At 41.2% G+C, this 27,917-nt stretch overlaps 1 protein-coding gene across 3 annotated transcripts; it reads right to left on the bottom strand.

Moving 5' to 3' along the window:
- Nucleotides 1-145: 145 nt before the first annotated feature.
- On the bottom strand, nucleotides 146-27,877 carry sema4gb (sema domain, immunoglobulin domain (Ig), transmembrane domain (TM) and short cytoplasmic domain, (semaphorin) 4Gb). Of its 3 annotated transcripts, none has more exons than XM_026315419.2 (15): nucleotides 27,748-27,877; nucleotides 23,714-24,005; nucleotides 14,748-14,932; nucleotides 14,315-14,377; nucleotides 13,995-14,093; nucleotides 13,805-13,898; nucleotides 13,433-13,546; nucleotides 12,891-13,045; nucleotides 9,777-9,952; nucleotides 7,597-7,735; nucleotides 7,275-7,497; nucleotides 7,022-7,137; nucleotides 6,509-6,663; nucleotides 5,658-5,719; nucleotides 146-5,058 (listed from the first exon to the last, which is right to left on the bottom strand). In XM_026315419.2, exons 2-15 carry the CDS (start codon nucleotides 23,856-23,858, stop codon nucleotides 4,091-4,093), a joined length of 2,694 nt encoding a protein of 897 aa, XP_026171204.1. In that variant the 5' UTR covers nucleotides 23,859-24,005; nucleotides 27,748-27,877; the 3' UTR covers nucleotides 146-4,090. The 3 variants fall into 3 exon arrangements, with proteins under 3 accessions (XP_026171204.1, XP_026171207.1, XP_026171205.1); XM_026315422.2 differs by having other exon boundaries at nucleotides 14,784-14,932; XM_026315420.2 differs by lacking the exon at nucleotides 27,748-27,877 and adding an exon at nucleotides 27,269-27,316.
- Between the last annotated feature and the right edge of the window lie 40 nt (nucleotides 27,878-27,917).

Raw genomic sequence — 27,917 nt, 5'->3', positions numbered from 1 at the left:
AGTAAAGTGCTAAAAACAACCGAGTTGCATGGTGTCTTGAGGATAGGATTCAGTGTGAACATGTTTTGCATGTCATTTCCTGACTCCCCCCCAGGGCTGACACTGAGCACGTTTTTCTCCAAGCTGAAAATAATGCAAAGTGTGCATCTGCACAAAAGCCAATGGAAATTTAATGAACTGAAATAAATAACACACAATATAAAAAGTTGTCTCTGTCAACAACTCAGGTGGTTAAACTATCTCACAAAAAGCAAGAATATCACCTCAGCTGTTATATTCATATAAGACCACATATTACATCAGAAAGTCATTCAGAAGAAGCTTGATAGGATGTGTCACAGTTTACAGGGGTTTACTACGACTTTAACCAAGAACCTATGGAAAAACAGTGTAAAATGTGAACTCTAAACCAGATTCTTTGGCAGACACTTAAAGAAATAAATTACATATTGGCACAGCATGGTATAATTACTGTTTAAATTGCAAAAACAAGTGCTTCACTTGGGGTCTATGTACAGGGACAGGATAAAGTAAAACTCGTACCCAATATGCTATTTTCATCAGTCCACAGTCCATAGTACAGTATACAGTGCAGAGCCAGTGTCCATTGTAAACACAGCAAGAGCAGTGGTTGCTAATTCAGATGATGTTTCAAACATGTAAAGATCATCCACAAATTAATGACAAGGAAACTTGATTGGGGGAGCTTTTATATACAGTAACACACAATAACAGTTATATGTTGAACTTAATAGAAGCTGCAGTCATTTTACAATTTTTAAACTTGCAATGGAATAAAAATTATTATTTTTTTGCAACTTTGATTTAAATAAAATTCAATGCTCCAGTGAAACAGACTTAAAAATTAAACGATCTTGGTCAGTCATTCAGCCCTGTTTGTAATTCAAATTTATGAACGAAGGCTCATAAACAAGCTATCTGATTGTTATCGGAAATTTGTGCAATGAGAAAAATTCATATACACGAGAAAATCACTGTACACTGTAATGAAAGAAATCCCATTGTCTTTCCAATGTCTGCTTTTGCCAACAAAAACTCAAGTGCACTTTGAAAACTGGCTTTCATTGATTAGGGACCATCATGTCCATTTGCAAACTCAGCAGGGTCCTTGAGAGAGAGTGACGGTGAGCAGAGTGAGTAATAGATGATAGTGTCATGTGGAGTGGATGAGACGAAGAAACAAAAGAGGCAGCAGAGAGGGGATGAATGAAAATGAGGATGATAAGTAAAAGGTTAAAGAGACTAGTGAGAAGAAAGCTGAAAACATGCAACTGTACACAAGCTTCTGCAAGCATGTGCATCATCTGTTCTCTCCATGGGTACACAGGACATGTAGGTTGGGTCAGATGGCCAGGCAAGATCAAGGAAGAAGTGACCACAGCTAAAACACTTAGAATTAAATATAAGAGTAAATATGTAGGATACATAAACTCATGAGATCTTGAATGGCATGGAAGAGGAAGGTCTGAGTAGCAGCACAAACCAGCAGACATTCATCTTTCCCAATTTGAATCAATGGTAAAATAATTTTCCAATTTCCAATACACATGCTATTTATGCAGTGGGGTCTACAGTGTATGTCATCTGCGTATACAGTGATATTTTCTGTTCAGTTCCATCCATAACAATGGCCATTTTCCAATTTATACATAGTGACAGACAGCAAAGATAGAAGAGGATAGTTGTGCCTCATGACATGGCCATATTTAAAATATTTTACTGGAGAGCACGCAGGCATATGGTGAAAAATATACCAACCTCAGACTTGTTGAAAACTATTTTCCAATTTCAAATGACTTAAATAGGTCAGTCCACACATCCAAAGACTTTCAGCATCTAATACTGAAATGATTATTTCTGGCAGTCCACTGGTGAAATATATATATATATATATAAAACATTAAAAAGACTTCATCTGTCTATTTTTAAGAAATGGCCGGACAGATTCTAAGCGAATATGTTCACTAACAATTTATAGTTTGTGTTTAATAAAGAGACTGGCCTGTTACTACTGTACTGACATGGATATTTTCTTTTTTAGTAAAAGTTAGCCTGTAGCTTGGCATAAAGAAAGAGCTTTATATACCAACAAGTGCAAAAACAGCTCCTGTCTCCTTGCCTCATCATCTGTCCTCTGCCTGGCTAAACAGGACACTCAGGTTAATTGTTTTTGGTCTTCTGCCGACAGAGATGACAGTTCTCCATGCAAACAGATGAAAAAACTCCTGTCCTCTCTGCTGCTGCTGAACCACTGCTACCAGAGCTGATTCATCACTTTGCTGGAATGACAAATCTTTATTTACCACTGGCCATGACACGATTACAAACTACTCAGGGATAAATTTCATTCACTTCCCTCTAAGTTATATATGGACAGTACTATGTAATCAATCATTTAATCGCTGTTCAGCTTGCCAAAAAAATACTGTAACCTCTGCAGTTCTTGTTATTTTGGCATTGCTCTTGTGTCAGGTAAACAGTGAGAATGCTTTGGTGGCTTCCATGTGTGAAGGTCTCCTCTACTCAGATCTGGCAACTATCCACCAGCAGCATTTTCACAGCAGAGGACAAACACAAACCCGTGTCCATTGTTCACTGCTGTTTTAGATGAAAACCATTTAGTAACATATTTTTTTAAAGAAAGTAATGTTTTCATCTTTCAGTTGTCAGTGAACTCTAATGAATACTCATCCAAAAATCGGGTTTCAGTCTGACGAAGTACCAGTGTGTTTAAGGTGTATAAATATAAAACAGCAAGTGAGTGTTTCCTCAACAGTATCTCATCTGCTTGTTTGTAGTGTGTGTTGTGGTTTCCCCTCAGCCTCCTGGCCCTGAATACCAGTCTGTGGTCTTCAGTGGATTCAATTAACCTGGCCACAAACTGACTGCTCCTTAAATGGTCTATAATAGACCCAGTCAATCTGCCTTTCACACAGCCCTATCTCTTCTCTCACACAGATGCTAAAAACAGAAAGACACGAGGAAAACAAATCCAAGTTGTTGCTACAGGTGTTTCCATTGGCACTAGCACAACACATTGCTACTAAAAGCTGCAAAGGTTTTGTAGTTATTGCTATTTACACAAGAACAGAGGAAAATGAGGGAAGAGTGGTTTGACTAAATTGAAATTTATGATTTGTCTTACCTCCTGTGCTCTTATGCGCTGTACCAGAACCGACTTCTTTTGGTTTTTACAAAGTTTGCAGTTTCCTTCTCAGTAGTGGTTTAGTCACACTAGGCTCCTAACTGTTGATTAATGGCTATTTATGAAGAAAAAAACAACCATTTGCTCATCGTAGTTTGTCAGGATTTGCTCATTTTCTGTTTGATATATTGCAAACTGGATCTGTTTGTGTTATAGACTGTGGGCCAGAATGTATTTTTCCACTACTTTTCTTTGCTTCTGTCTGAGCATGTTTAATAAAAATATAGTTTTATATTTTAACAGTCCTTTAGTGTAATAGATTAGTGCATGTGTGAGAAGATACTGGAGGGTCAGCACTGATTACCTTTGATGCAACACACCTGGAGATGGGATGCCAGGTAATTAATCCTGATTATCCCCCACAGCCTAAAGCTCAGCCATGTAACAATGCACAAGATAGATTTTTGGTGGAGTATCACATTTCATTGGGGGCTATTATTACATGGCGCTGAAAACTTTCTGAACACTTCAGTGGTTTAAAAAATACATGATGCCTGATTTATTTTTTTTTACCCATGTCCCAGCTTGCACCTTTGCCTTTTTGTGTCATCTTTCACAAGCCTCTAGAGAGTCTACACTGAGGTAGCATCATTAAGCTCCCAATTCATGGATATTTGTTACGGTAGTAGCAGTCTATGGCCAAATTTTTCACAACTCCACTTTTTGAATACCAAAATCTGGTTACTGTTGTCCATTGTGGAGACACAGCAGGCTGCACATTTCACTTCAGGTTAGGACACAACCTACAGGTGACACTGGGTAAATAACAGCAGCGTTTAATACAATAGTCAGTTCTACCCACAGCAATGGCTCACCCTTGGGGTAAAAATAAATAACTGTGGCCCAAAGGCTGAGCGGAATACCCTAGATGGAGCTCTCATCAGGTTGCATGTCCAGCTGTGTGTGTTTTCTCTTCTCCAGGATCCTGTTGAGCTCCTCTGTGAAGGAGTGGTACAGTGGGGACATGCCCTCAGGGTCGGCCTGTCTCAGCAGCACATAGCTGTTCCCATTCATCTTTCTCAGCACGCTGGGCAGAGTGGCCGACAGCCCGTTGGCGTAGTCCATGTTGGGAAGTGGAGGTGGCATAGGAAGAGGAGGGGCTGGAGGAGGTGTTTTGGTGGGAGACAGCCGGCCTTCACCTGGAACTATCTGGAGGAAACCATCACCAAGATCCCCAAAGGTTGGCACAGAGATGGACCGACGACCCTGGCGGCCATTACAGTGGCTGGAGATGGTTTTGAGTTCGAGATGGGAGCTCCTTTTTCTCTCAGAGCCCCCCAGGACCTGCAGCCCTTGCTGGGAGAACTTACGATCCCGGGAGGCTCGTCTGGTGCAGAAGCTCACATAAAGCAGCACAACAGTCAAGACTAAGCAAAGTCCTCCAAGAACCGCCACCAAGGAGATGTACACAGCCTCCATGTGCCTGTAGGTCTGGAACTCAGGTCCTGGAGGCACCGGGGCGGGAGGTGAGGGCAGAGGCTGCTCAGTGGGGCTGCTGGTGGAGAAGACAGTCAGGCTTGAAACTGTGGTGGGGTCAGTTGTGGCTGTAGGCTCCACAGGGAAGTATGGATCTGTGTGCACCCTGACTGTGTACAGATAAACCAGGACTGAGACAGAGTTCTCCACAGCAAAGCAGCGATAAGAGCCACTCTGTTGGGCTTGAGCACCAATAATGAGGAGGCCATCTGTGCCAATGCGGTAGCCTGAATTGAGACCGTATCCCTGGAGCTCTTTGCCATTTAGTGTCCAGCGTGGAGATGCCAGGTTGGAGTGCAGTTCGCACTGTAGTAGCACATCATCTCCCGACATCACAGATCGCCTCCGATGGACAACTGTGAAACAGAAAGAGAGAAAAGACATGAGAAGAGATAAAAAGAGATGAAAGATGAGTCAGATAAGCTAAAGAGTGGAGGATAAAAGGATGAAGAAAGTGAGAGAGGCATCAAGATGAAAACTCAGCAGGACAGAGAGACAAATATAAAATAAGAAGTTAGGGCACCAAGGTTACAATTTCAAAGTGCGGGTGATCAACCTGTGTGGCTAAACGTTTCATCATCACTTTCCATCACATCGTATAAGCCTCTTTAAATGTAGTGAGCTCTGCAATGCAGCCAGTATGACTGCTTGACCTCCAGCAATAGAGGAACTGATTAAAATGTACACGCTGGGACCTGGGGGATGGGTAGGAAACGCACACCTAATGAAATCCCTTAATAGCTGCTAAATGCATGAGTTTTCAGGCGGAGCAAAGTATATGTTGGACTTCATTTCACCCCATAATCTGTGTGTGTGTGTGTGTGTGTGTGTGAGTCAGGCTATATAATTACGGGAAATAGATGGAAGGTAAAAATAAAAGAACTAGACTTTCTAAAAATTAAAGGCAATGCATGTTGCATAATAGATGTATGAGTGTGGGCATTGTGACACGTACCGTTTCCTGAATTCTCCCTGCAGCCTCTGATCCCTCTCATGACATCCTGGGTAAGGTTTGATCTGAAACAGTGAAATCAAATCTTCAGTATCAAACCTTCCTACTCCAGTAGAAGCTCCTGCTGAACTGAACAGAGCTAATGAGAATATTCCACATCAACTACATTGTCTTAGACCTGCTTTCATAGAAATCCTGTTGGAAGGGAATGTAAGCAGCATAAATAATTAGATGACTAGATTATTGTATTGCTGTTGAGCCGACACAGAAGAAATAAACATCAACAAAAAAGGTTGCGCAATGCCAAAATGAATACTGAGTCAAAATGATTAACGTTGTTTACAGCTCATTCCAAAAAGAGCTCACAATAATGTCTTTAATCATACCATTACTTACTTACAGCACATAATTACTGTTATACTCACAGTGTTAAAAGCATTGCACTTATTTTGTCTGTAATTATTGAGTTTAATAACAAAATGAATTTATATAGCGTCAGAATATGTTTTATGTTATCTTTCAATTCAATTCAAATATCCATATCACCTCAAAAATGATTATGTATCCCATGTGACAACAGAAAGAAGAAATAGATAAAATGAGTTTGCAAAAGAAAGGAAGCACACAATGAGCGGAACAAGCAGATGGGACTGCAGAGGAGGTTTAGGGACATATAGACTCAGGATCTATGATCGAGCAAAGTAAATTTATCTGTGTGGCTTTCTGTCAAATCTCTGTAATTCGGGCTGTGCACATACGTAACGCCTGTCTGTGCACGTGCCTCCTTGCTGGACATGTGAATTTGTGTCTACATGAATCAATGTGTGTACCTTCGCTTGGGTCTGTTCTCTTACCTCTGTGCACGTGAAGATATTTCCACGCACACCTTCCCGTCCCAACCACAGAACGGATCTCTGGCGAACACGCAGTCATAACACGACGTGTACCTCTGACAGGTGGACATCGGAACCTGCACAACTCCAGAATGGGAGCCAAGATAGATGCTCCGCTGTGAAACAAAACATGTACACCTTGATCAATCTGCTTAAACTGCATTTGCATTTTACTGCTTTTTCCTTTTGACCTTTAAAGAATAATATCACAGTAGGCAACAAGAATCTGTTCAACAAATTATGAAAGAAATGTTAAAATCTCTGTTGCCTTCTCACTGCAGAATAGTTTTACACTTTTAACCTATTTGAAAAAAAATTAGACACAAATAGTTTAAAAATGTACAAATCCTGCTTTATAAATTAAAATCCTTTGTTACACCCAGTTTCTGTGTAACAACACTTTAACATAAATAGGCCATTTATACTAAAAGCCTCATTATTTGAACCTATGACTCTGGAAACATGAACACATACCTGAGCTGAAGATATGACCATGCTCTCTATGGGCTGCGGTTTATCAAACAACTGCAGCTCTTCCATGATATGCATTTCTCCACCAATGTCTACGGCTCTGTGCAGCCAGCCATCATCTGTTTGGAAAGACACCACCTTATCAACCTTTCATCTAGCTTTCTAAAGTGGGTCTACATTTTGCAAAAGGATTTGGTTTATGACCAAAGAACAATGCATTGTTGGGATTTGTTGGCTGTTCAACAGTTAAACGCACCAGTTCCCAAAAACAGAACAGTGTAGATGTTTCCATCCAGCGCTGGCTCCTTGTGCACAGCTATCTTGACATAGTTGACACTCCTCTTGAACAAGAGTGGACGGACATCTATTGGGTGCACCTGGTTGGCCATCAGTGGGTGCCTTCTGGCAAAAGTGAGGACACTGTCAGGGAGGTCTCGAGATGAGTTGATGCCCTGGGACCTGTGCAGATCTGTTATACACTGTCAAGAAAACCAGAGAAATAATCACAGTGTTCTAAGTATGGGACATTAAAGACTCTAATGATGCAGGAAAAGGTGGTTTTAATTAATGAAACTCACAGATCCAGGTCTTGGCTCAGGAACCTTCCCTGTGTACTCCCTCCACTTTGAGTCCTGCACCTCCATGTACGGCCCCTCAAAAACCTTCTGAACATCTGAGGCGGCGTACTGGCAGATAGCAGACGCTTTGATATTCTTCCTGAAAGACATCCAGCGGACACATCCAGCAGACACGTTCAGGATTAATGATTCACAGTGAATAAACACATCACAGATCATCAGCAGCCACACACAGGGTCAAAGGTAACCAGGCTACTGGGAGCAGCCTTCTATTCTCTGAAAACTGAAAGCACTAAGGTGGTGAAGCTTTGTTTCTTTCACCCACATTTTCCTCTTGGACCTTATCAGTTTGTGGGAGTGGCGTCACTGACAGGTGTGTAATTCTCCCTCTTTATCTGCAGTAGCTACTTCCATCATCCACTCCAGAAGGAAATATTTGTTTAGCAGCTTTTTCAACATCACACTCACCGTACTGAAATACCCACTCCCCATGACTCATAAATAAAATAGTCTCACTTGTGGTTTTAGTGAAAGAAAAGGTTTCTCCAACAGCATAACAACAGCATGAGTTGGGCGTGAGGAACCAGGTGGCCCTTAATCTAAGTCCTAGAGGTGAGATTAGTAGTGGGAGAAAATGTCTGTCACATTCTTAGATCTATTGTGTGCCCACCTCAGCCTTCAAAGGCATTCAGGTGGGAAAAATGAGATCGAAGTGAAACCAAAAACCGATGAGTGATATTGCTCAGGGGCTTACTCATTTTGCACATTTGAGTCTAATGCATAGTGATGACTACTGCTCACACAGGTGTAGGTTTTAAAGACAAAACCAGCACAAAGACAAGACAAGACAGAAAAAGTGAGAAAAACAAAGCAGAGATTTGACAGCAGCTGCAGTTGAGGGACCGACAAAGACTCAGCTCAAATATCTACAGAGATACGGAAGCAGTGGAACAAAAGACAAAAAGCAAGAGAGATAGCATTACTGTCCTGTTGCAATGCTATCCTCCATCAGAATTCAAACACCCTTGGGACAGTTTTATGCAGTGTGACTCTGCATATCAGAATAAACACGCACACACTGCTGCTAGATTGTCCACTGGCAGCCGTCGTCCTCTGACGCTGAGACATCAGCTGTGACTGTATCTGTTAAAACCTCACCCAGGGTTTGAAGTAATTCTCTTACGAATAACAGACTAATTGTTTAGTTGTCAGATGTCAGGAAATAAAGAAAAGGGATCCAAGGTAACAAAACAGTCCACATACAGAAGAGAAAAGCACCTGGAATATGAGTGATTCAGCTTAAATGAATTCAGCGTCATCTGTTATTGACTTGAAGTGTTTTCAAGACAAACATTATATTCATCGGTTTGAGTCAGGTTTGGTTTTCTTTGAACTTTATCACCACATACATTTTTGCACTTTTGCCTTCAGATTGTTTTTAATGGTTTGAGCTGAGCTAATTAGCTCCAGAAGGAACTTTTACAGCTACAGCAGAAAATCAGAGGAGAACATTAGATAAAGTCAGCTCCTTCACTGGTAAGAGCTGGACATTTGATTTAAAGGACATTCATGCACTAATAGGAGCCCCGAGACAATCGCAGAAGTCTCTATGCACTTTATCACCTTGCAATTTATGTATGTGTCAGACACACATTTTTGTGTAGTTATTTCTGCCTACGAATTGTAATTTTACCTCTTCATTTTAAAACTTGTTAAAATTCTACAAAGATTTGTTAAAAAAGAACTTTCCCTGAGCCCCGAGCTCTTGAATTTCACTGAGCTGCATTACAAACTCTGCTGTGCAGCCAAATATTGATCAAACATTTTTTACCAGATACATTAACTTGCAGGAGTCTTTTCATCACCATGAGCTTGTCTTCTCTACACAAAATCACAACTTGTTCTTTTATCTCTTTGGGGTTTTTTTGTCATGCTGGTGATTAATGAGCTGTAGAGCTGCTGGTTGGCAGATTTTGGTACCTTTACACAGAGCCAGACTAGTTTTATCCCCATTTCCAGTCTCTATGTTAAGCTTAATGGCTGCCAGCTGTACCTTCACATTTAACAGACAGACATAAAGTGAATAACCATATTTTCCTAAATATCAAACAAGAACAAATTGTGTACAACATATTTAAACAAAGTGAGTGATGAAGGCAGAATTAGATGTAATCTCTTACCATTCCAGGCCAAACACGCCATAGAAAATGCTGCTTTGAGCGTCCCGACCCTGCAGCACAAACACACTGCGCAGGATATTAAGGTGCAGCTCATACTCTGGGACCGAACACACCATCCTGGCCTTGAGGAAGGAGGTCCACTTCCTTTGCAGGGTCCTCTGGCCGCCCCAGTCAGTCTGTGGGCAAAGGAGACAGTAGATGGATGAACATATTGATTAAAGTGATATGTTCTTTCAAATCACACAAAGCCAAACACTCACATATGTCATATTAATTGCTATTGATCTAAGATTGTAATTCGTGTGACACAGCAATCAGGAAAGCATAATGTACACAAAACTAGACACACACAAGCGGCAAAGACAGTGATAGAGTCTTATGAAAGTGGAGCTGAAATGTTAGTCTGCTGGCTCAAAGTGTGCCTACTTTAGCACATTTGCTCTAATTGCATTTCGGTAGCACTGGGAGGCGAGGCTGCAAGAAATCTCTCCATAAAAGAGTAATTTAGCACACCTCATTTAGAAGAGAGAGAACAAAAAGATGTAGACTTCTTTTCTCCTTCTTTGTTTGAATTATGGAGCTTCATCTTTCTTTGTTTATGTCTTTCGCAGACATTTGTTCAGGGTAATGCTCTGCCTGCCTCAGCTTCCCACACAATAAGGCAAAGTAGCTTACATCACCATAACACATACTTATCAACAAAAAATGCCTGCATTAGGAACACTTCCATCAATAATACCAAGTCAATTTTTAGTATAAGAGAAAGACGCAGAGAGGGGAGGACTGCAGACAAATGCATCCAGTCATGGTATTAATTCTTCTTAAAAAACAAAACCTGTGAAGAGTTGGTGTTGGCAGAGAGGTTAGCAAAGCAAGGGTAAGACAGATGCCACTGAAAATATAACATAAACTGATCTTATACAGTTGGATACCAGTTATTATAGTCTACGTCAATCAACACGCTGTCCGCCATGACGTAAATACAAGACAAAAGGCTCATGAATTGAAGTACTGTATAGATATGCCTGTGCAGAAATAAGAAAGTTGACACAGACATGAAGTTTTTTTAATTTGTTTGAGATATATGGAACTCAGTGTCAAATAATCTGCAAATGGCATCAATTTCTGTTTTGTTTTCATGTCACTTACACCCTACTCTGTGAAAATAGGTCATGATTGCTGAAGTAGATGCAGCCTGGCTGGGAAGTGAGAAACGGAACAGGACAACTAGTTAGGCCACTCAAAAATGGCAAGTCTTCAGTGGGTTCAGGCTAGGGGCCACTGCCAGGGCCTTCACTATCTGCAGATCTGACACCAACCAACATGGAGTCTGGCTGCCACGGACATCTGCGTGCACTGCTGTGGCCTAGTTCAGGCTGAGTTATTATACTCTCGACTGCGCTGAAAACTCCACAACTCTGATAAAGTGCAAGAAGAGGAGTCCAGACACTGTTTCTGAAATGACTTCTTCTGAATGCAGACTGAATCATAAGAAGATTATTTCATTACCTACACCTGTATATTTTGCATTCATTTACTTATACATGTAAACATCTAAAACAAAGACAAATATTATTTAAAGGTGTATAGTTGCACCAGTGAAGAGATGACAGTGGATGCAAGAACGGTCCCCAGCCAGCCTCAAACTGGGGACACTGTGTTGCATCCTAACTCCTGGCCCTGAGTTATTTCATCAATAAAATACTAATTAAGTGTCAATAAAATCTGAGTAAGAGTCATTTCAGTGAAGCTACACAAAACCCTGACGTAAATAAACACTTTTATCAATGTCAGATCCAAACATGACAACATTGTGCATCACCAAATTCACCATGAAAAGACTTAATTAAGGCGTCAGTGTCAAAATAAGTTTTAAATTCTTACCCTGCTGTGGCCTGATAGTGAACAGAAAACACAGTCTTGCTTATTTTTCAGCTCACCGCTGTTTTCCAGCAGTGACACAGTTTCCACTCACACCAGGTGGCTCAAGCGTGCTCCTGCCATGCCCGCGTAAATGCTTAATGAAGATTAGTGTAAAAATACAGCGATGTCTGGATGACAAAGAGGCATCACTTTAATGGACAGATGAAGCCAGAAATATTATGTATTCCAAAGCTCAAACTGGGCTATAAATTATGGTGAAACAGTTCCAGAAAGACTTCAGAAGGTAAGACATTAAGTAATAAATCTTTAGAATTGTTTGGAATTATTACTTCCAGATGGTACAAAATAGAAAAGTACATGGCCATTTACATCGGTACCTCCCAGAACCACTGCCTTTTGATCAGTTTGGACAGTTTAACATCTTCAGCCTCTTTAAACCTGATTCCTAAGTGGTAGGTGACTCCCTCATTCGTTTACATACTCTCTCTTTCATGTTATCATTGCACAGCCCAAAAAAGGTGATAGGAATCTGTGTGAAATGATTTCTGATCCTTTTTCCAGTCACTTTCTTTGATCCCATACAGGAACACCAGTAACAGTGACCTCAGTACAGCAGCACACTGTGTTACTCCATCATGCATTAACAACGAGAAACAGCGGAGGAAGAAAGGAGGGAAGAAGGGAAGGAGGAGGACAGACCTCTAGGAATGGTTGCTGGGCATGCTGTCTAGATCGCAGATGCTAATCACAAGTGAAATATAGTGAGAGGGTAAAAGAGGAGGTGGAGGAGGGGGAGAGGACGAGATGCAAAGAAAGAGATGGAGATTTGCCATTGGAGGTGGAAGTTGGTGGACTTGTAGTTTGCCTAGCAACAGTGGCACAGAGAGAACCACCATCAGTAAAAAAACCAAGATTAGAGACGCCCAGCTGCTCGTTCACTCAGCACTGAAGAGAACAATGGCAACTGAGAGGAAACATGAGAACAGAAAGTCTCCCTAAATCCATTTACAGTTCACTCTGCACCACTGACATAGAGCATTAAATTATCCCAGCATTTTTGCGTTTGGAAAGACGGGCAACTTTTCTCCTCCTTTCAACCCTTTCTTTCCATGACCTTCTATGCACTATAAAGCTGTGATCTGAGTTTTGTCATTTTTTAGATTTAACTTTCCCAACACAGTGAAACCATTAATCTGGATAATAGCGGTTTGGTTGGCTCCTCTCTCTGACCTTGCAGACACGGGCAACCCTGGACACCTTGGTCTGGCTCGGGTAGGCAATCTGCTCCTGGCTTTTCTCCGTGAAGAAGAAGTAAATCTTGTCGTCGTCACCGATAGAGCTGTTGATGCTCTCTTTCAGCAGCACAGAGCCCACAAAATCTGCCTCTGTACACACAAACAAGACACACCAGTACACACACACAACCACAGACCTATTAGCAACCAAGGAAGTGTCTCCTTGGAAACTAAAGATGGAGCTTTTAAGTATGATTGAATATCCACAACTAAGCCAGTGAGAGCTGCACTGCAGTGCAATTTTTACGGGATTTTTAAATCTTTAGGTCAAGACCATTTCTGTAGTAACAAAAACATGTAATTAGATAAAAATGTGTAAAATGTCAGTGAGGTTTGGTCTATTTAGTAGAATATCGCAAGTGAAATTGCATAACCCAGTGTGTGGCTGCAGGCATTTCACACAAACCTACTCATTAACTGGTGTATCTGTGGGTTGCTCCTTTCTGTTTGACATGTGTTGTCATGTGCTGTATTTACCCAGAAGCCACCGGGTGGGGGCCTCCTCTGTTCTAAGAGTGGGGAAGGGGAAGTTTCTGCGCACATCTGGAGAGCTGCGAAACTCGTACTGAGAGGCCGTGAACATTTCACCATCTGATTAACAGATCACACAAGTTTGTTAATGAGGACGAGAAAAAAAAACAAAAAAAAACATGAACATCAGAGATAAATCACATGGAAATGAATTTGCAACTTTACTTTTGTAATATACTGTGCAAAAAAACTGAGCAGAAGATCAAGAGAAATAATCTTCTACCCTGTGTGTTTCTACGATCACATGAATCTTTTACAATACGTGTATGCAACTAACCAAAGGTATAGATAAATAGGTTTAATGTTTGGGATACATACCCACAAGGAGGCCAGTGTATCCTTTGGCTGGGTCATATGGACACCTGTCTCTGCCCTCCTCAAAGCCTGAGGAAAAGCTGAACCGCTCTGCATCCTTACAGAGAGAGCAGGGACAACAGTCAATGAATCATCTCATCTCATTTTGATCCCAGTCATACTTATACTGAGCTCAAATCACATAACCTCTTACTATATAAGCGCAGAGAGGTCTGAAGGCGTTCGTTCCACAGACGTACAGGTGAGTCTCGTTATATCGCTGCAGAAAGCGAATGTGGTTGTAACACTCTGTCTGCAGAGAACAGAAAAAACAGGTCACTGAATGAACAAGTGATTCTTTTATATGAGGATTTAGCGAATGAGTAATTTTTTCCTCACGTCCAGAAAAAGTAGATTATGAAGCAACTGTTGCTTCATTTAAGTTCTCCAATAATAAGCCAATGAGTGGACAAAAAAAAGGCTAAATATTAATAATAATGATTATAATAAGAGAGTAGAGCTGCAGCCTTGCACCTGATTGTCTCTGCCTTTGTTTAGACACTGCTTCTTCTGTTCAGGGGAAGCGGCCCAATCAATCTGCAAACAGCAGCAGGTGATAAGAATGACTCAGTTAGCTTGACAAATAGAGGGAAACATGGATATATAACAGAAAGACCTATAGATAGAAAATGGATAAAAACAAGTGTGTTTGCCATAAACAGGAAGAAAGAAAGAAGGACAGCACAATTCATTTTCTGGCTGCGTCACTGTGTGCAGACTCTCTTCAGTAACCCTTGAATAAATGCCTGGTGCATTTAATCCGATATCCATAAAATTGGAGGAACACAATGGGATTTGTTCAATCTGCTTAAGGCTATTATTAGTTTGTCCTCTTTTAACACTTAGCAAAAGGGAGAAAAACTTGTGAAGTGGAGTTAACTGTGTCTTTGTTAGCAGTGGCAATTACATGGTTATCTGTGACATGCAGCATCTTGGCACTCACAGCCAGGTTTGCAGGTGTGGAGATGTTGGAGATGTTGAGTGCATACAGGGCTCCTCTGCCTCCCACATACAGCACGCTGGCCTCCTCCTCCAGCAGCAGGGTGCTGTAGTTCTGGGAAGAGCCCGTGAAACGAGCACTGTCCAACAGACCTGCAGAGATGTGACACACTTTAGAACAAACAAGGCTTCTTCTTTGTAAACAGCAAAACTGTGAACACTGTGGTATTTTCATGTTAATGCTACATAACAAAGTAATATTTTAGGCAATAGTATTCTACAGTATTTGTATTCATTGATATCATAAATAGCCCTGTCATTACTATCTCTGTTATGTGACTCTGGAGAGTGATTGTATATATAATTCACTTCAACTATTCATTTTTATCTCTAAGTAATCTGCAATCTGCAATAAATGTTCATATAATGTACTACAAAATGATATGCACAATTGTGCTTTTGATGGAGCTGGCATTGTTAGACACTGGTACTAGAGACTAGGTGTCAGGACTGGGCTGCGTACCTTATTTTGAAAAATGACAATCTAAATGGTTTTGTAGAGATGTTTAACCATGAAACAAAAGTCTGACATGTCAGTGGTATCGGTGTCAAAAACCAGAGTCAAAGATGTTCAAATATTACAGGATCCAAATTCTCTACTTGCAGAGTGTAGAAGCAATTTGGTATAAAAGATTTTCTTTTGACATTATACTCCAGGAACCTACACACCACAGATGAGCATGCTTAGTGTGACTGCATGAGAGTGAGCTCTGCGAGATGGGGGGTCGCCGAAGTGTTTGCTGAGCAGACTGTCGAGACAGTATGTGGGGATGGGGGCACAGGGGAGGCAAAAATTTTAGGGCATTCAGCAGGAATCATGCCCCAGTACTGCCAAATCACATCAGCAGTACTGCCACAGCATCATCATCACTGCTGTGTTTGTGTAAATGTGTGTATGAAAGAGGGGTGTGGGGGAGAGAGAGGTTTTTACAGTATCTGGGCCAAATGAGGGTTAGCTCCGTCACTGAATAGTGTTATTAAAATAAAATGAGTGTTATGTTTGTTGTTGATCTTTTGTTCGTGATGAGAGCAAACTGATTATTTATCCACTGCAAAATAATTGGCCTGGCGCATTGAACTAAATATTTGAGATCACTCCAGAGTAACACCTCAGAAATGGGGGCAGATTGCTCTGTGAGACAGTGAAAAGGAGGACACTGTTTGTTTCTGAGGATGTGGAAGGTCTCCATCAGTACAGAAGAAGGTACAGAGCTCTATCCTGCACTAAAAGTTAGAGAGATTAATGTTTGATTAAATGCATCGGACGTATAGAATAAGAAAGCCACACATGCAGAAAGAACAGCTTATTTTATTGTGAACTGGTGGCAGTATGCCCCAGCTCTAGTAATAAGACAGCCTATATTTATCCTCCACCAATCAATTTACTGTGCTGGGAGGTTCCACACGCTTGTCGCAGTTAATCTGTTCTCCTTCTCATTGTGCTTCCGATGGAGCAAGACGGGTCCAGTGCAGCTGGAAAGGCCAGGATATCACAGAAAAACAGCTGGAAGATGATTAACCAACAATGCAAAGTGAAGTATTATATTATATAATCCACACTTTCAGTTAAACATATTAAACTGGATCAGGATCAGTGGCAATTCATCTCTGCAATAAATTAAACTGTAACGATACAAAAATCTGTTTAAAAAAATCTGATGGCCTGCAGTAGTTTTGTCTGGTCCTGGTCTGGTCCACGGGGACTGGACACTTGTATCAACCAGTAAATACTGAATTAGGTATTAGAAAAATACCTTATTCCTGAGCAGCATCAGAAACCACAGCCCCAATACAATTTATATATAGTAATACTTCACGACTAGCAAACACTTGTATGGAAATTGGTTTAGTTAGCACAGGGATTATTATTATCTTTAGGAAATTGCTGTTAATTTTACTGTTCAGGGATATGAAACTATAAAACAGCAAAACACCTATAAGCATATGTGAAAAAAGGCAATGGAGAGTTGCAAAACAAAAAGCTGTGCTGTATCTTTTTCAGTCTGTTGACTCATAATCCATCCCTGCAAAAAACGTACTGAGGTGCATTATCCAGCTCTACCCAGCCATAGCAAACCTGTGAGGATGAGGAATGAAAAATCCATGTTCATGCTGCTGAGACCATACATTCAGCATCATTCAAGTATGGATTTACTACAAAAAAAGATTAAAATTATGAGCGATGCTTTATCATTTCAGTCTTTGTCATTAACACAGAACGAGGCAGACAGCAATCAGGTTTAGAAATGCTGCCAAACCAGTTACAGGATGCTCCCAACTTAGACTGAATTCCACATTTATATAAAACAAAGCCAGAAGAAGGCAAAGCGACACATTCATCACTGCTTTGACTCACCTCTACAATCTTAACTACAGCATTACTGCTGCATTTTCTGCTCTAGTTCACAGTGACCATGACGATAATGAGGATGACAGTGTGTCTCTCAGCATGATTTGATCTTGTGTAATACAACACGATGAAAACGGTTTAGAGTTTCCTTAACATCACATGCAGGGTGTTTTCTTCCCCACATGACTAACTGTCACATGGACACACTGGGTGATGACAATAACTCGAGCACCCACCGACTCTCCAGAAAGTCAAAAAACTGAGTCAGACTGAGGTGTCTCCTACCACCCACCTGCCAGACTTCTATCACGAACAGCTAGACAAGCACAGGAGCTCTCTTCCTGGTCAATAATTAGGTTATTATCATACTGGCTCTGTGCTGCCTGTCAGACTGATTATCTGCATGACAGTTGGGAATGACACTGTATATAGAGCTCCTGGTAGAGGAAACTGCACTACAGCTACAAAACATCAACTCTCCACATTTTTAAAGATTCAGAGCAGTGACATTTAAAAAAAAAATACAGCATCATCAATTTTCAAAGCATTTATTTTGAGCCACTGGTATAAACTTTTCTATATGTGAATTTTCTCCTAAATGATTTCAGGAAACGTAGGCAACAGGTAGAGCCTGTTCTTTTCTTTGTTTTGTATGTGTAAATAGACAGCAGCTTAACCGCATAATCTAAACTGCTTTATTTAGCGGTAAAACTGGAAGTTATCACACCTGAAATGTTGGTAACGATCCCTCATTAGACATATACAAGTTGAATGAGGAAGAATTTGTTTCCTCTTCAAACCTGGAGGTTTGTTTGTCTGATTAACCCACACACACACACACACACACACACACACACTTCACCCTTCATCTATATTTTCATGTTTGTTTCCTTGATCTCAGCCGTACCTACTGATTGGAATGAAGGCCAAAGCTGTGAAAGTAAGACCCAACTTAAAATAAACTGTAATTCTCCTTTAAATACATTTCCATGATGTATTCTGTTGATAATAGGACAATCCAAGAACGCCGATGGAGTCTTTGTGTTACGTTCACCCCATTTATTTTTAGTATATATTTTTCCCAGAAGTTTCCCAGAACCTGTCGCCTCGACTTCCCACAGTCGCAAAGGCAGCACAAACTTGTGTAACTTTCAGTAAAATCTCTCTGTCACATATTATTTCTCACAGCCAGTCAGCTTCAGATTTGAGCGAGCAATGAGCAGCTCCTCCAACACAGCCAAAGGTCAGGACACGCCAGGGGTGGATTCATCTGAAGGATGAGGGGGGCCTCTGGCCGGATGGGATACGAGTCACGCAGCAGGGCCCCCTCTCCACTATACACACACACACACACACACACACACACACACACACACGGAAACACACACGCATACAGGTGCACCCACACAACAAAACAACAACCTATGCACTTTGAATTAAAAAAACTGCACACACATTCAAACATACAAAAAATACACAAAACAACACCCTCCTCCTCATGACAACACTGAATATTCTCCAAGATCACGTGTGAAGACAACATTATGCAAACATAATGGCATTTCAAAGAGCCCACTACCTGTGAGTCATCCAAGGGTGAAAAAGAAGCCTCGATCTGTGTCTTATAAAAACAGTGGCTGCAAGCACAATGCTGATGAGAAGGTCCATGGTGACGTACAAAATGTCCTTGGCCCTAAGGCAGCAGAGTCAGTGAGACCCTGATCTCAGACCTGGCAATGATGTGACTGTATGTTATTTATGATCTTTGGAGATAATATGTATAAAAGAGAAAACCAGTGTTCAGTCTGAATCATAGAAGTAAATATTAATGAACCTTGAATCTAAAATCTGTCTTAATATAACATGTGAAAAAATAGGAAAAGAAATTGGCCTTGTTTTTTGCAGAAAGTACAGAGAACAAAAAATGACTTGCATTACAAAACCAACAGGATCAAGGATTTTTACAGCTTTACCCACACTTTAAAATACTTCTCTCTCTCCTCTCTCTGATTTAAAAGGCAAAAACTAACCAGAAATGTCATTTTTCATTTAAAACCATTTTTACAACTTTATCTTGCTTTCAGCTGGGTCTGGACACAGGATCGGTAACCCAAACAATCACCTAAATCATGCTGAAATGCTAAGAAGTTAAACTGCAGAGCTGTGGAAAGATGCAGATCAGGAGCTACTTCTCTGTGGGTCTGTTACTGCTAATGACACTTTTTACATTGTACACTAATACAGAAATATTGATTAGTGAAGACAGAAACAAGAAACCACAGTTTTGTATCCACAGCATACGCACACACACATACACACACACAGAGTTTTACAGCTATGTTTATGAAATCAACCAGATTGTCCTCATTTTCTCAAAATGTCCTCACTCTCAAGCTATAAAACTCAAACCGGCCCACAAGTACACTCACACACACTGTACCTTGTGCTCTGCTACAAAATCAATGAGGGATGTTAACAGCGCACCGAGGTGTGCCAGAGGCTTGTCATCCTACTGGCTGCTTTCTATTTACTCTATGCACGTGTGTTAATGCAGACTTGTTTGTGTGGATGTTCAGGGTACATCGCTCGATAAGGGGTGAGGTCAAAACGACTTAAAAAACATCTGTCAGCTTTTCCACACACACACACACACACACACACACACACACACACACTTCACACTTATTTCACCCTTCATTTGTCTCTTGAAAAAGAGAGAACAGATTTGTGTCAGTGAGTCAGAAGATCTGAGAAGTGTGTGTTGTGTGTTTTTACACTGAGCCGTCACAGGTGGTGCATCCAGAATGTGCGCACTCATGTTTGGACATATTTGTAATCCTCCATGTGGGACCAGCGTGATAGTAAATCCACTGTACGGTTGTGCATCTACCACCACAGTCATCAGACTGTGTGACTTCCAGTGTGACTCACTGATTGCTAGTCTGACTATGGGGGAAGCACGTGACACACACGGACAAGTACGTGCTTACAAAGAGATTTGGAAACAAACGCTAGAAGGAAAGAGTGACTTTAACGTCTCTGGACACTCAGAACTGCCAGTTGTTGTCATCTTTATCCAAATTATATAAGAATCTCTGTGCTTCTTTACCAGGCCCAAGAAAATGGTTTTGTATTATGTAAGCAAGAAAACACAACTGGGTTTTCTGTTGTACAAAAAGACTGTAAAGCAGTTGCAGTGTTGTTTTCTCAGTTATTCCCTTTACTATTACACAGTCCGCTGCTCTAACATTTACAACTGGACATTAAACAGGAAGTGTAGGTTTTCTACTTTTGAATTATGACCTCTAGCACAAACAAAATTTTATTCATCTATATTTTGAGGTTGCAGAAGAAATCTCAGACAGAAATACCTCACAATTTTCTGCAAGGATACATTCCAATACACTTAAATGCAGACATATTTTAGCTGGGATTCAGGTGAATGGAAACTGTAAAATGAGAATTTTACATGAATATTTATGTACAACTTCTGCCTTCGAGTTTACCCTAATATGAAAATCAACCCAACTTTCCGGTTTGAAGAGAAATAGGAACGTCAGATGTGTACTCAGTTCTTCATGAATAGAGATGTCAGACACACTTACCACACTACCAATGATGACACAAGCACAATAGCCTCTTCAGAGCTTGTGTAAGAGCCAGAACTTTCATAGGACTTTGCAGAATGAGATGAAACACAGCCAAGACTTTCATCTCAGAAAAGAAAAGCCAAACCCCACATACAACACAGAAACAGTCCCCATGTTTATTCAGGTTTCACGTGATGCTATCGGTGAGTCAGCGGTAAGATCTCGTCATATCACACACCAGCACCATCATAGGAGAGTAACATCAAAGTGTCATGGATGTCTCAGTGGATTTAAGGCTCCCAAGCATGAAAAAACAAAATGGCAAAACATATGTGGTGTGGTGGCAGTTTGATGTAACAACAGACCTGAGATAGAGATTAAAAAGCCTCCTGCTGATAAAATGAGGACATCATCAGTTCTTCTGTGTTCAATATGCAGTAGATGCAGCTGCTCAGCCTGTTTGCTAAGACAATAATAGAGTGAACAATAAATTGTCTGTTTTTCTCAACACTGTAATTACCATACCGGATGAAGAAAACACTTCATCAACAAAAAAAGCATCAAGTTGGCAGGGTTTATCACCGCCATCGCCATGATGATAATAATAACAGCGCAAACCATAACGAGCTCTTTTGCCATCTCAGCTTATCATAGCAGCAACTCACAACTTACAGTACATCAATATTTCACAGCTGCATTACTTCAGGTCTGGTGGCAGCAGAAGAGCCCAAGCTGGGACTGAACAGACAGACAAGCATTAATCTCACCTCTGGGGAAGAGAAACAGCCCCCCTGTAACAAATACACACAAACTGAGTCATGAAATTTGCCTGTTTATTTTCTCAATTAAGTGATTATTATTGTTCCTTTTGGTAAAGTATTGAAAAACATGAAAAATACCTGTTTCCAACTGTAAAAGGAAACATTTCAAGCAGAATCTGTTCTTTTTCATTTCTGCAGTATTGGGTTTTCCAACACACGTATTTCTCGACATATCCATAAAATAAAGTCAGTGTGATTTTCCTTCTTATAAATCTCAGCTCTCTTTGATGCAGTGTGCCCTTGTACTCCCATTTGTGCAGGCCATCTGTAAAACATACTGTAAATGAATGAGCGCCCTATCACCCCAGCTGAAGAACAATAAATAAATCCTCCCACATTCTCCCATATACAACATCCACCGTTCTACACACCCAGGAAAACATCACTTTTATGAAAAAGAGCTCATAAACACAGTGACACAGGACGCATATGATGATGCTGATGATGACGACATGGCTAACAGCATGTCCACACATGTTCTCTATACATGTGTTATGTACTCTTACACACATGGAGGAAATGCACTGGCTGACTCACATGCACTTTCACATGCACTCACATCCCTCCCCTGATGAGCAGAAAGTAGGTCAAGGACGACTTTCTATTAGGGCAAAGAGAAAAATAAAATCTGCGATGATAGAGTGGCTCTGGCACACAAAGTGGGCAGAGTCTGTGTAATTTATTATTTGAAGTAGCGTCAGATCAGATATGTGTAAATAAATTGCCAGAAGCATGACGATTTGGAGGGGGCTTTCAGAATAGACAATGAGCTTTCTAATGAGGGTTCATGAATTACACGAGCTGGCCCAATCCGATGAACTCCTCAGAGCTAATCGAGTGCGTGCTTTTCATCTGGTTGATAAATAACTGTATATACTAGCAACCAGCCCGGTGCTGTCAGCTCCCAATGGCTGCAGTAAACTGCTTCACAATAGTAGCTGTAAAACTAGTGCCCCAGACAGTGTTAGTATGTCACAGGGCTGCAGTGTGTGCCATAAATATGTTTGACTCAATACTTCTCTACAACACAACAAATCAGTGCTTCGTGAAGCAAAACCTGGACCCTAAAGAAGGATTTCCTCTTTATCCAACTAATAAAATATTTAGATCAAGAAAAACAAACATAAAGTAGGAACCACACAGTAAAGAGTAGCTCCTCCTCTGTTATCTCACATCATGACTGATTCTGAATGTCAAACAGCAAATTCTCCCAGCTCCAAAACATCATCTCACACTGCTACAGCTCTTGTTGCAGTGTGAGATGATGTTTCACCGGAGCGCTCGGCTAGCAACACAGCCGACCCTGTTCACTCAACCCATCCTCTAATAATATTCATCCTCAGAGGACTGAAGAGGAGAAGAGTGGGGAGGGGTGAAGTGGAGTGGAGGCATGAGCACAGCCATCCCATCAGTCTGCCAGTGCCGGAGTTCCTTTATCGCTGCAGCTGCAGTGTTAGCCTCTGCCGCAGTGACAGGGAGCAAGGGGTGAGGGAGTGGAAAGGTGAGTAGGTAGGAAGTGAGGGGGGGAAAGGTGAGTCTAGAAAGGAAAAGGTGCTGATGGTGTGTGTAAATACCCACTCTGTGCCAAAATACACCTATTCAGCAGTATTTTCTACACGGACACTAATCAGGCCTTCTGTGCTCAGGTCCTTTTTATGGGGCCTCTTGTCTATTGTTTCATTAGAAGTGTTTGCTGAGCCGCGTGATCTAGGACAGGGCTTGAGAGAGGCGGTTAATAACTCTAAGCATGAAAGAGTTGTCTTCAAGGCCAACTTCAAAAACTGTGCCACCTCTTTAACAGGGACAGGAGGAAGGAGCCAGAACAGCATCAAATAAGAGTTTTTAGACTTGTGTGTTTGCATGGATGCATCTTGAACAGAGGTTGCCAGATTTGATTGATTGATTGATTGAATGATGATTTTGATCAGCACCTCCATGAGCCGTGTGCTTCAACTCAAACTGCTGAATATATTGACAACTGGACAATATAGTAGACCAAACTACAGTAACCAACCAGTGTTTTTATGCACGCATTCAACCTCCTGTGTGCCTCTGGGAGAGTGAGCTGCGCAGTCTTAAAAGCTCTGATTTAAAAGATTATGTTTGCCCTCACCTTTGGAGAAGACAGTTGTCCTGGGAGTGACATCCAGGTCCAGGGATGGGCTAAAGGGGAAGGCCCACAGCTGTGACAGCCTGGCAAGAAGCAGCTGGAGCAGCAGCAAGAGCAAGAGAGGCTGGGCTGATCTCTGGTCTTGCATGTTGAACACACAGGCCTGTGTCCAAGTGCAGCCTTGACTGCACTCAGTGTGCTGTACACAAATGATCTATATGTGAGAAGCGGGTATCTTCAGGTGCAGGAGCAGGCAGATGCAGACACTTTCTTTTCTCCTCGAGCTGAGAACAATCTGTGCAGATAAAGACAAAAATAATGCGTATGACTAAAAGAGATGTGGTTCTGAATAACAAGCTGTACATTGTTGTCTTGAGGTGGGATTGGAGTTCAGAGAGACTGATTGAGAAGAGAATGAACATTTCCAGAACAAACTGTTTACCACCTCAGGGGGATACTGTACTTATCATTATTATTCAAATTTGAGGTGTAGTTAAGTAAAAGTTCCAACACTAGAGCAGAAAAACCTTTCATTACAAGAAATCAAAATGCATACATTAATATATAAGTACAGAAACATTTTCACCAAAGTATTCATTCAATATCATATATGACCATTTAAAATTATTGGCTTAGCTTATATGGCAACATGAGGGCACTTCAGGACAGTGTTTAGTGCTATCACCCCTCAGTAAGAGGGAACCTGATTCGAATCCCGTTTCCCCCAGGGTCGGCCCCAAGCCCGGATAAAAAGGGAGGATAAGGGGGTTGGGTGTCGTGCTAGCATCCCGTCCCCATGAAAACTCCAAAACTATGGAAACAATGAGTAATCCTTCGACTGCTGGAACTGTGAGGGATTCAAATGGAGCACTTGCAAGGGGCTGCAAGCAGTGTGAAGAGCTTGTCGCCTGATCTGCTCCACAGCACATCATGGGAGTGTGGCACAAAAAGATTTGATGGATCATGAGATGATTAATGTAGTAGGAAATAAGTAAAAACAAAATTTGGCTACACAAAACTTTTCTGTGAAATATTGGACCATTTTAAAAACAGCCATATAGAACGAGCAGTTCCAGCAGAATTGTTGCTGAAACACCACGAACAGATATACAGACACTCACTCTTCCAGTGTTTCCTTAATATTCCAAATGTTTAGCAGAAACAGACATTAATTGTGTCTTCACATATTTCAAAATATTCATGGTACACTTAATTTTGGTGAACAGACAAATGGATGCACTTTCTTGCCAACTTGACAGCATGAGGAGAAAATTATTGCTGATAAGTAAAATCACTCTCTGATTACAACCAATTAACCAGAGTGAATGAGTGTAAGGTGCTCTTGCATAAAAGATGGTTTTAAAAGTTTTTGGAGTTAAATAATGTGCTACTGCAATGTGATATTGCAACACAAAACTCCATCTCTTAATTAGCTGTGTGCACAATGGAGCAGCATGACGGATAATCTACAGATTAGGCCATGTGCCATCAGTACAATCTCCGCCTGGCCGCCCATTCTCTGTCTCTGTCACTGATCAAAGGGTCAACACTGTGAATCCTGCTCCACCGTGCAGTAACACTGGAGAATTCTCAGCTTTATCTGCACAGCTGCTGTGAATCAGTCACAGTATGAGGCACAATGAGGATCTCTTAGCAGTTTAGGTGCTAATCTTTGCAATCAAACTATAGGATAGCAAACAGAGAAATGAAATAGGAAAGAGTTAGTGATGATGCAGAGATTCCTCACTTTGTGTTTATTCGCAACTACTTCCTAAGGCTGCTTTACCCAGTGTAAAGTCCAGTCCCTGTTTGACCTACAGCATCCACTCAGACAGTCCAGATTTATTCTTTATTAAGCCAGTTTCCTCCAGTACAGCTGAGGAGTAAGATACCGAGGTCTGAGAACACCGCCGGATTATTCTTTTTTATTTTTTAAACTTGTAGACTTCGAACCCAACTGACACTGATTCATGTTATTTTACTTCAGGCAATTTATCTGGTTTTGTGCAGCTTGCTCTCTTGTGCTCTAGCCATAAAAGGCTTCATACATATCCCAAACCCAGGTACTCCCCAAGACTTACAAACAGACTTTTATGTGTCAAATCTGTGGAGTTCCTCTTGAACACTGCGACTGATGGTAGAGCAATGCTGCCACGTGAGTGGTGTTTGACGGCTGTTGTCATGAACTAGAGGACAACAGATGAACCAGACAAAGGGCATGCTGGTGAAAGGCCTTTCAGTGTGGTTTTGTCAGCTGCCTCCCTCATGTAACTCACAGCAAAATTGTCTCAACACATCTGCATTTACACTGTGTGTGTTCTACACAAGGTGGCAAAGGCTCTGACAATGTGGTGTTGCCTCACTGACGAAAGTATGGAAACTCCAGGAGGGAAATGCAAACACGTCTGCTTTGTCAGTAGCACAACCAGCACGATCATGCATGATGAGAGACGGTAGGAATCGAACCAAACAGCAGGTGGTGTCTGAAACACCTTAGACTATCGGTTTCTTCCTGGTTATTGATCAGTAGAGCTGGGCATGAAACAGCTCTTCTTCACCCACAGTCTCTGCTCTCTGATGTTCATCAAACATCCTGAAATTAAGTTATTACTTGCCTATATGAGGAGGCTTTCAGTGTATAGAGTACCTAACCTCACACTTATACATAAAGATCAATAAAAGATGTGAGCTATCCTTGTATTTCCTTTCAGCTAACAGTAGTAAGACAGCCAAATACACTTTCATACCTTTGATTAAAGCCATCAGCTGACAAATACAGACCCAACATTATACTTTAATAAGGGATTATTTCTACATACACTGTACTGAAACATGCTATGTAAACATATTCTTCTTTTTTTTATCCCAAACCACTTGGGGTTGGCATTGAGCCGAACCATAAATGAGATTACTGGCACGGTAAAGGAAGAATGAGTGGGTTCACCCTGTGGGCCTCGTTCTCTGTGATGTGGAAATATCTTAAGACATATCTTTTCAGAGCAGCATGAAATTATGATTGTGTTGCTGATAAAACCCACGTATCATGAGGCCATCCTCAAAGTTCAGCAAAAACATTGATGTTGCCAGGTTGTGACTGATGTTTCTTACAATTCGATGAGAATAAAACCATTTATTAAAAACTCATTACCTTTTAAACAGCTATTAAAAATGACTCACTACCATCTGTGCACGCCCTATTGGAAAGTAAACTCTCTTGACCCTTTATTGACAACTTTATTAATCACTTGACTTTAATTAATGACACAACAACAACAGTGATGAAAGTAACAAAGATACTTGTAATAGGTCATTGTGGTATTTATACTTTATTCCAACCTGGCAACCTAAAAGTTATTAATGATTACTAATCTCCAGAGTATCAATAAACCAGTTAACCACAAATAAGGCCAAAGTCTTAATAAACGATGGTGCCCAGCTGATTTTATGCAAACAATAAACTATTTTCTGAGTTATAGTTTTATCATTTTGGCGCATAACAAACAAACAATGAGCCATTACCAAGTTTAAAGTTTGTAAGTGTAATTAAGCTGTACTCACATCTCTCTTTTCTCTATGCACTTTTTGTGTCACCATGCTGATTCACGCCAGCGTCTTCCATAAGTGAACCAGGAACACAGCTTAAAAACAATCACAGCGAATATATGCGCAAATTTCTTTCCATCCCAGCTTTGACCAGCCCAGTGGAACAAGTGGCTTCAGGACTGCACTGATAGCGACACGGTGATACGAAAATACTTCCACGCATACCTTAAAATAAATAAACCAATACCCCGAACTTCCAGGAATATAGGTTTGGGTCATAAGAGACAAAACACCGCCCACCCACAACATTTGCACCTGCCCGACCTGGACTGCAGCACTGAGGGAAAACAGAGCGCACACTGTTTTGCCACCTTCACCTGAGCACACGTATGGAGCCTGTGTGCGCAGGAAAAGTGGGAGAAACACATTAGCCTAGATAAATAAATGAGTCAGCTGTGCAGCAGAAAGCCCGAGAACAGAAAGGACTGGCTCACCTGTGTGTTTCCTGGAGTCCACAAAGAGAAAAAATCCTCGGAGTCGTCCTGTCCGCTGCGAAACAACGAGCTGCTCTGCTGCTGCTGCAGTCACCCAGTGTTCACACACACACACACACACACCCAAAGCCAGCCCCTCTCTCACACACACACACACACACACTCACACT

This window comes from Mastacembelus armatus, chromosome 19, assembly GCF_900324485.2.
Source record: "Mastacembelus armatus chromosome 19, fMasArm1.2, whole genome shotgun sequence".
NCBI lineage: Eukaryota > Metazoa > Chordata > Actinopteri > Synbranchiformes > Mastacembelidae > Mastacembelus > Mastacembelus armatus.
The sequence above is the reverse complement of the archived record's forward strand: the minus strand, read 5'-3'. Positions and strand labels throughout refer to the sequence as shown.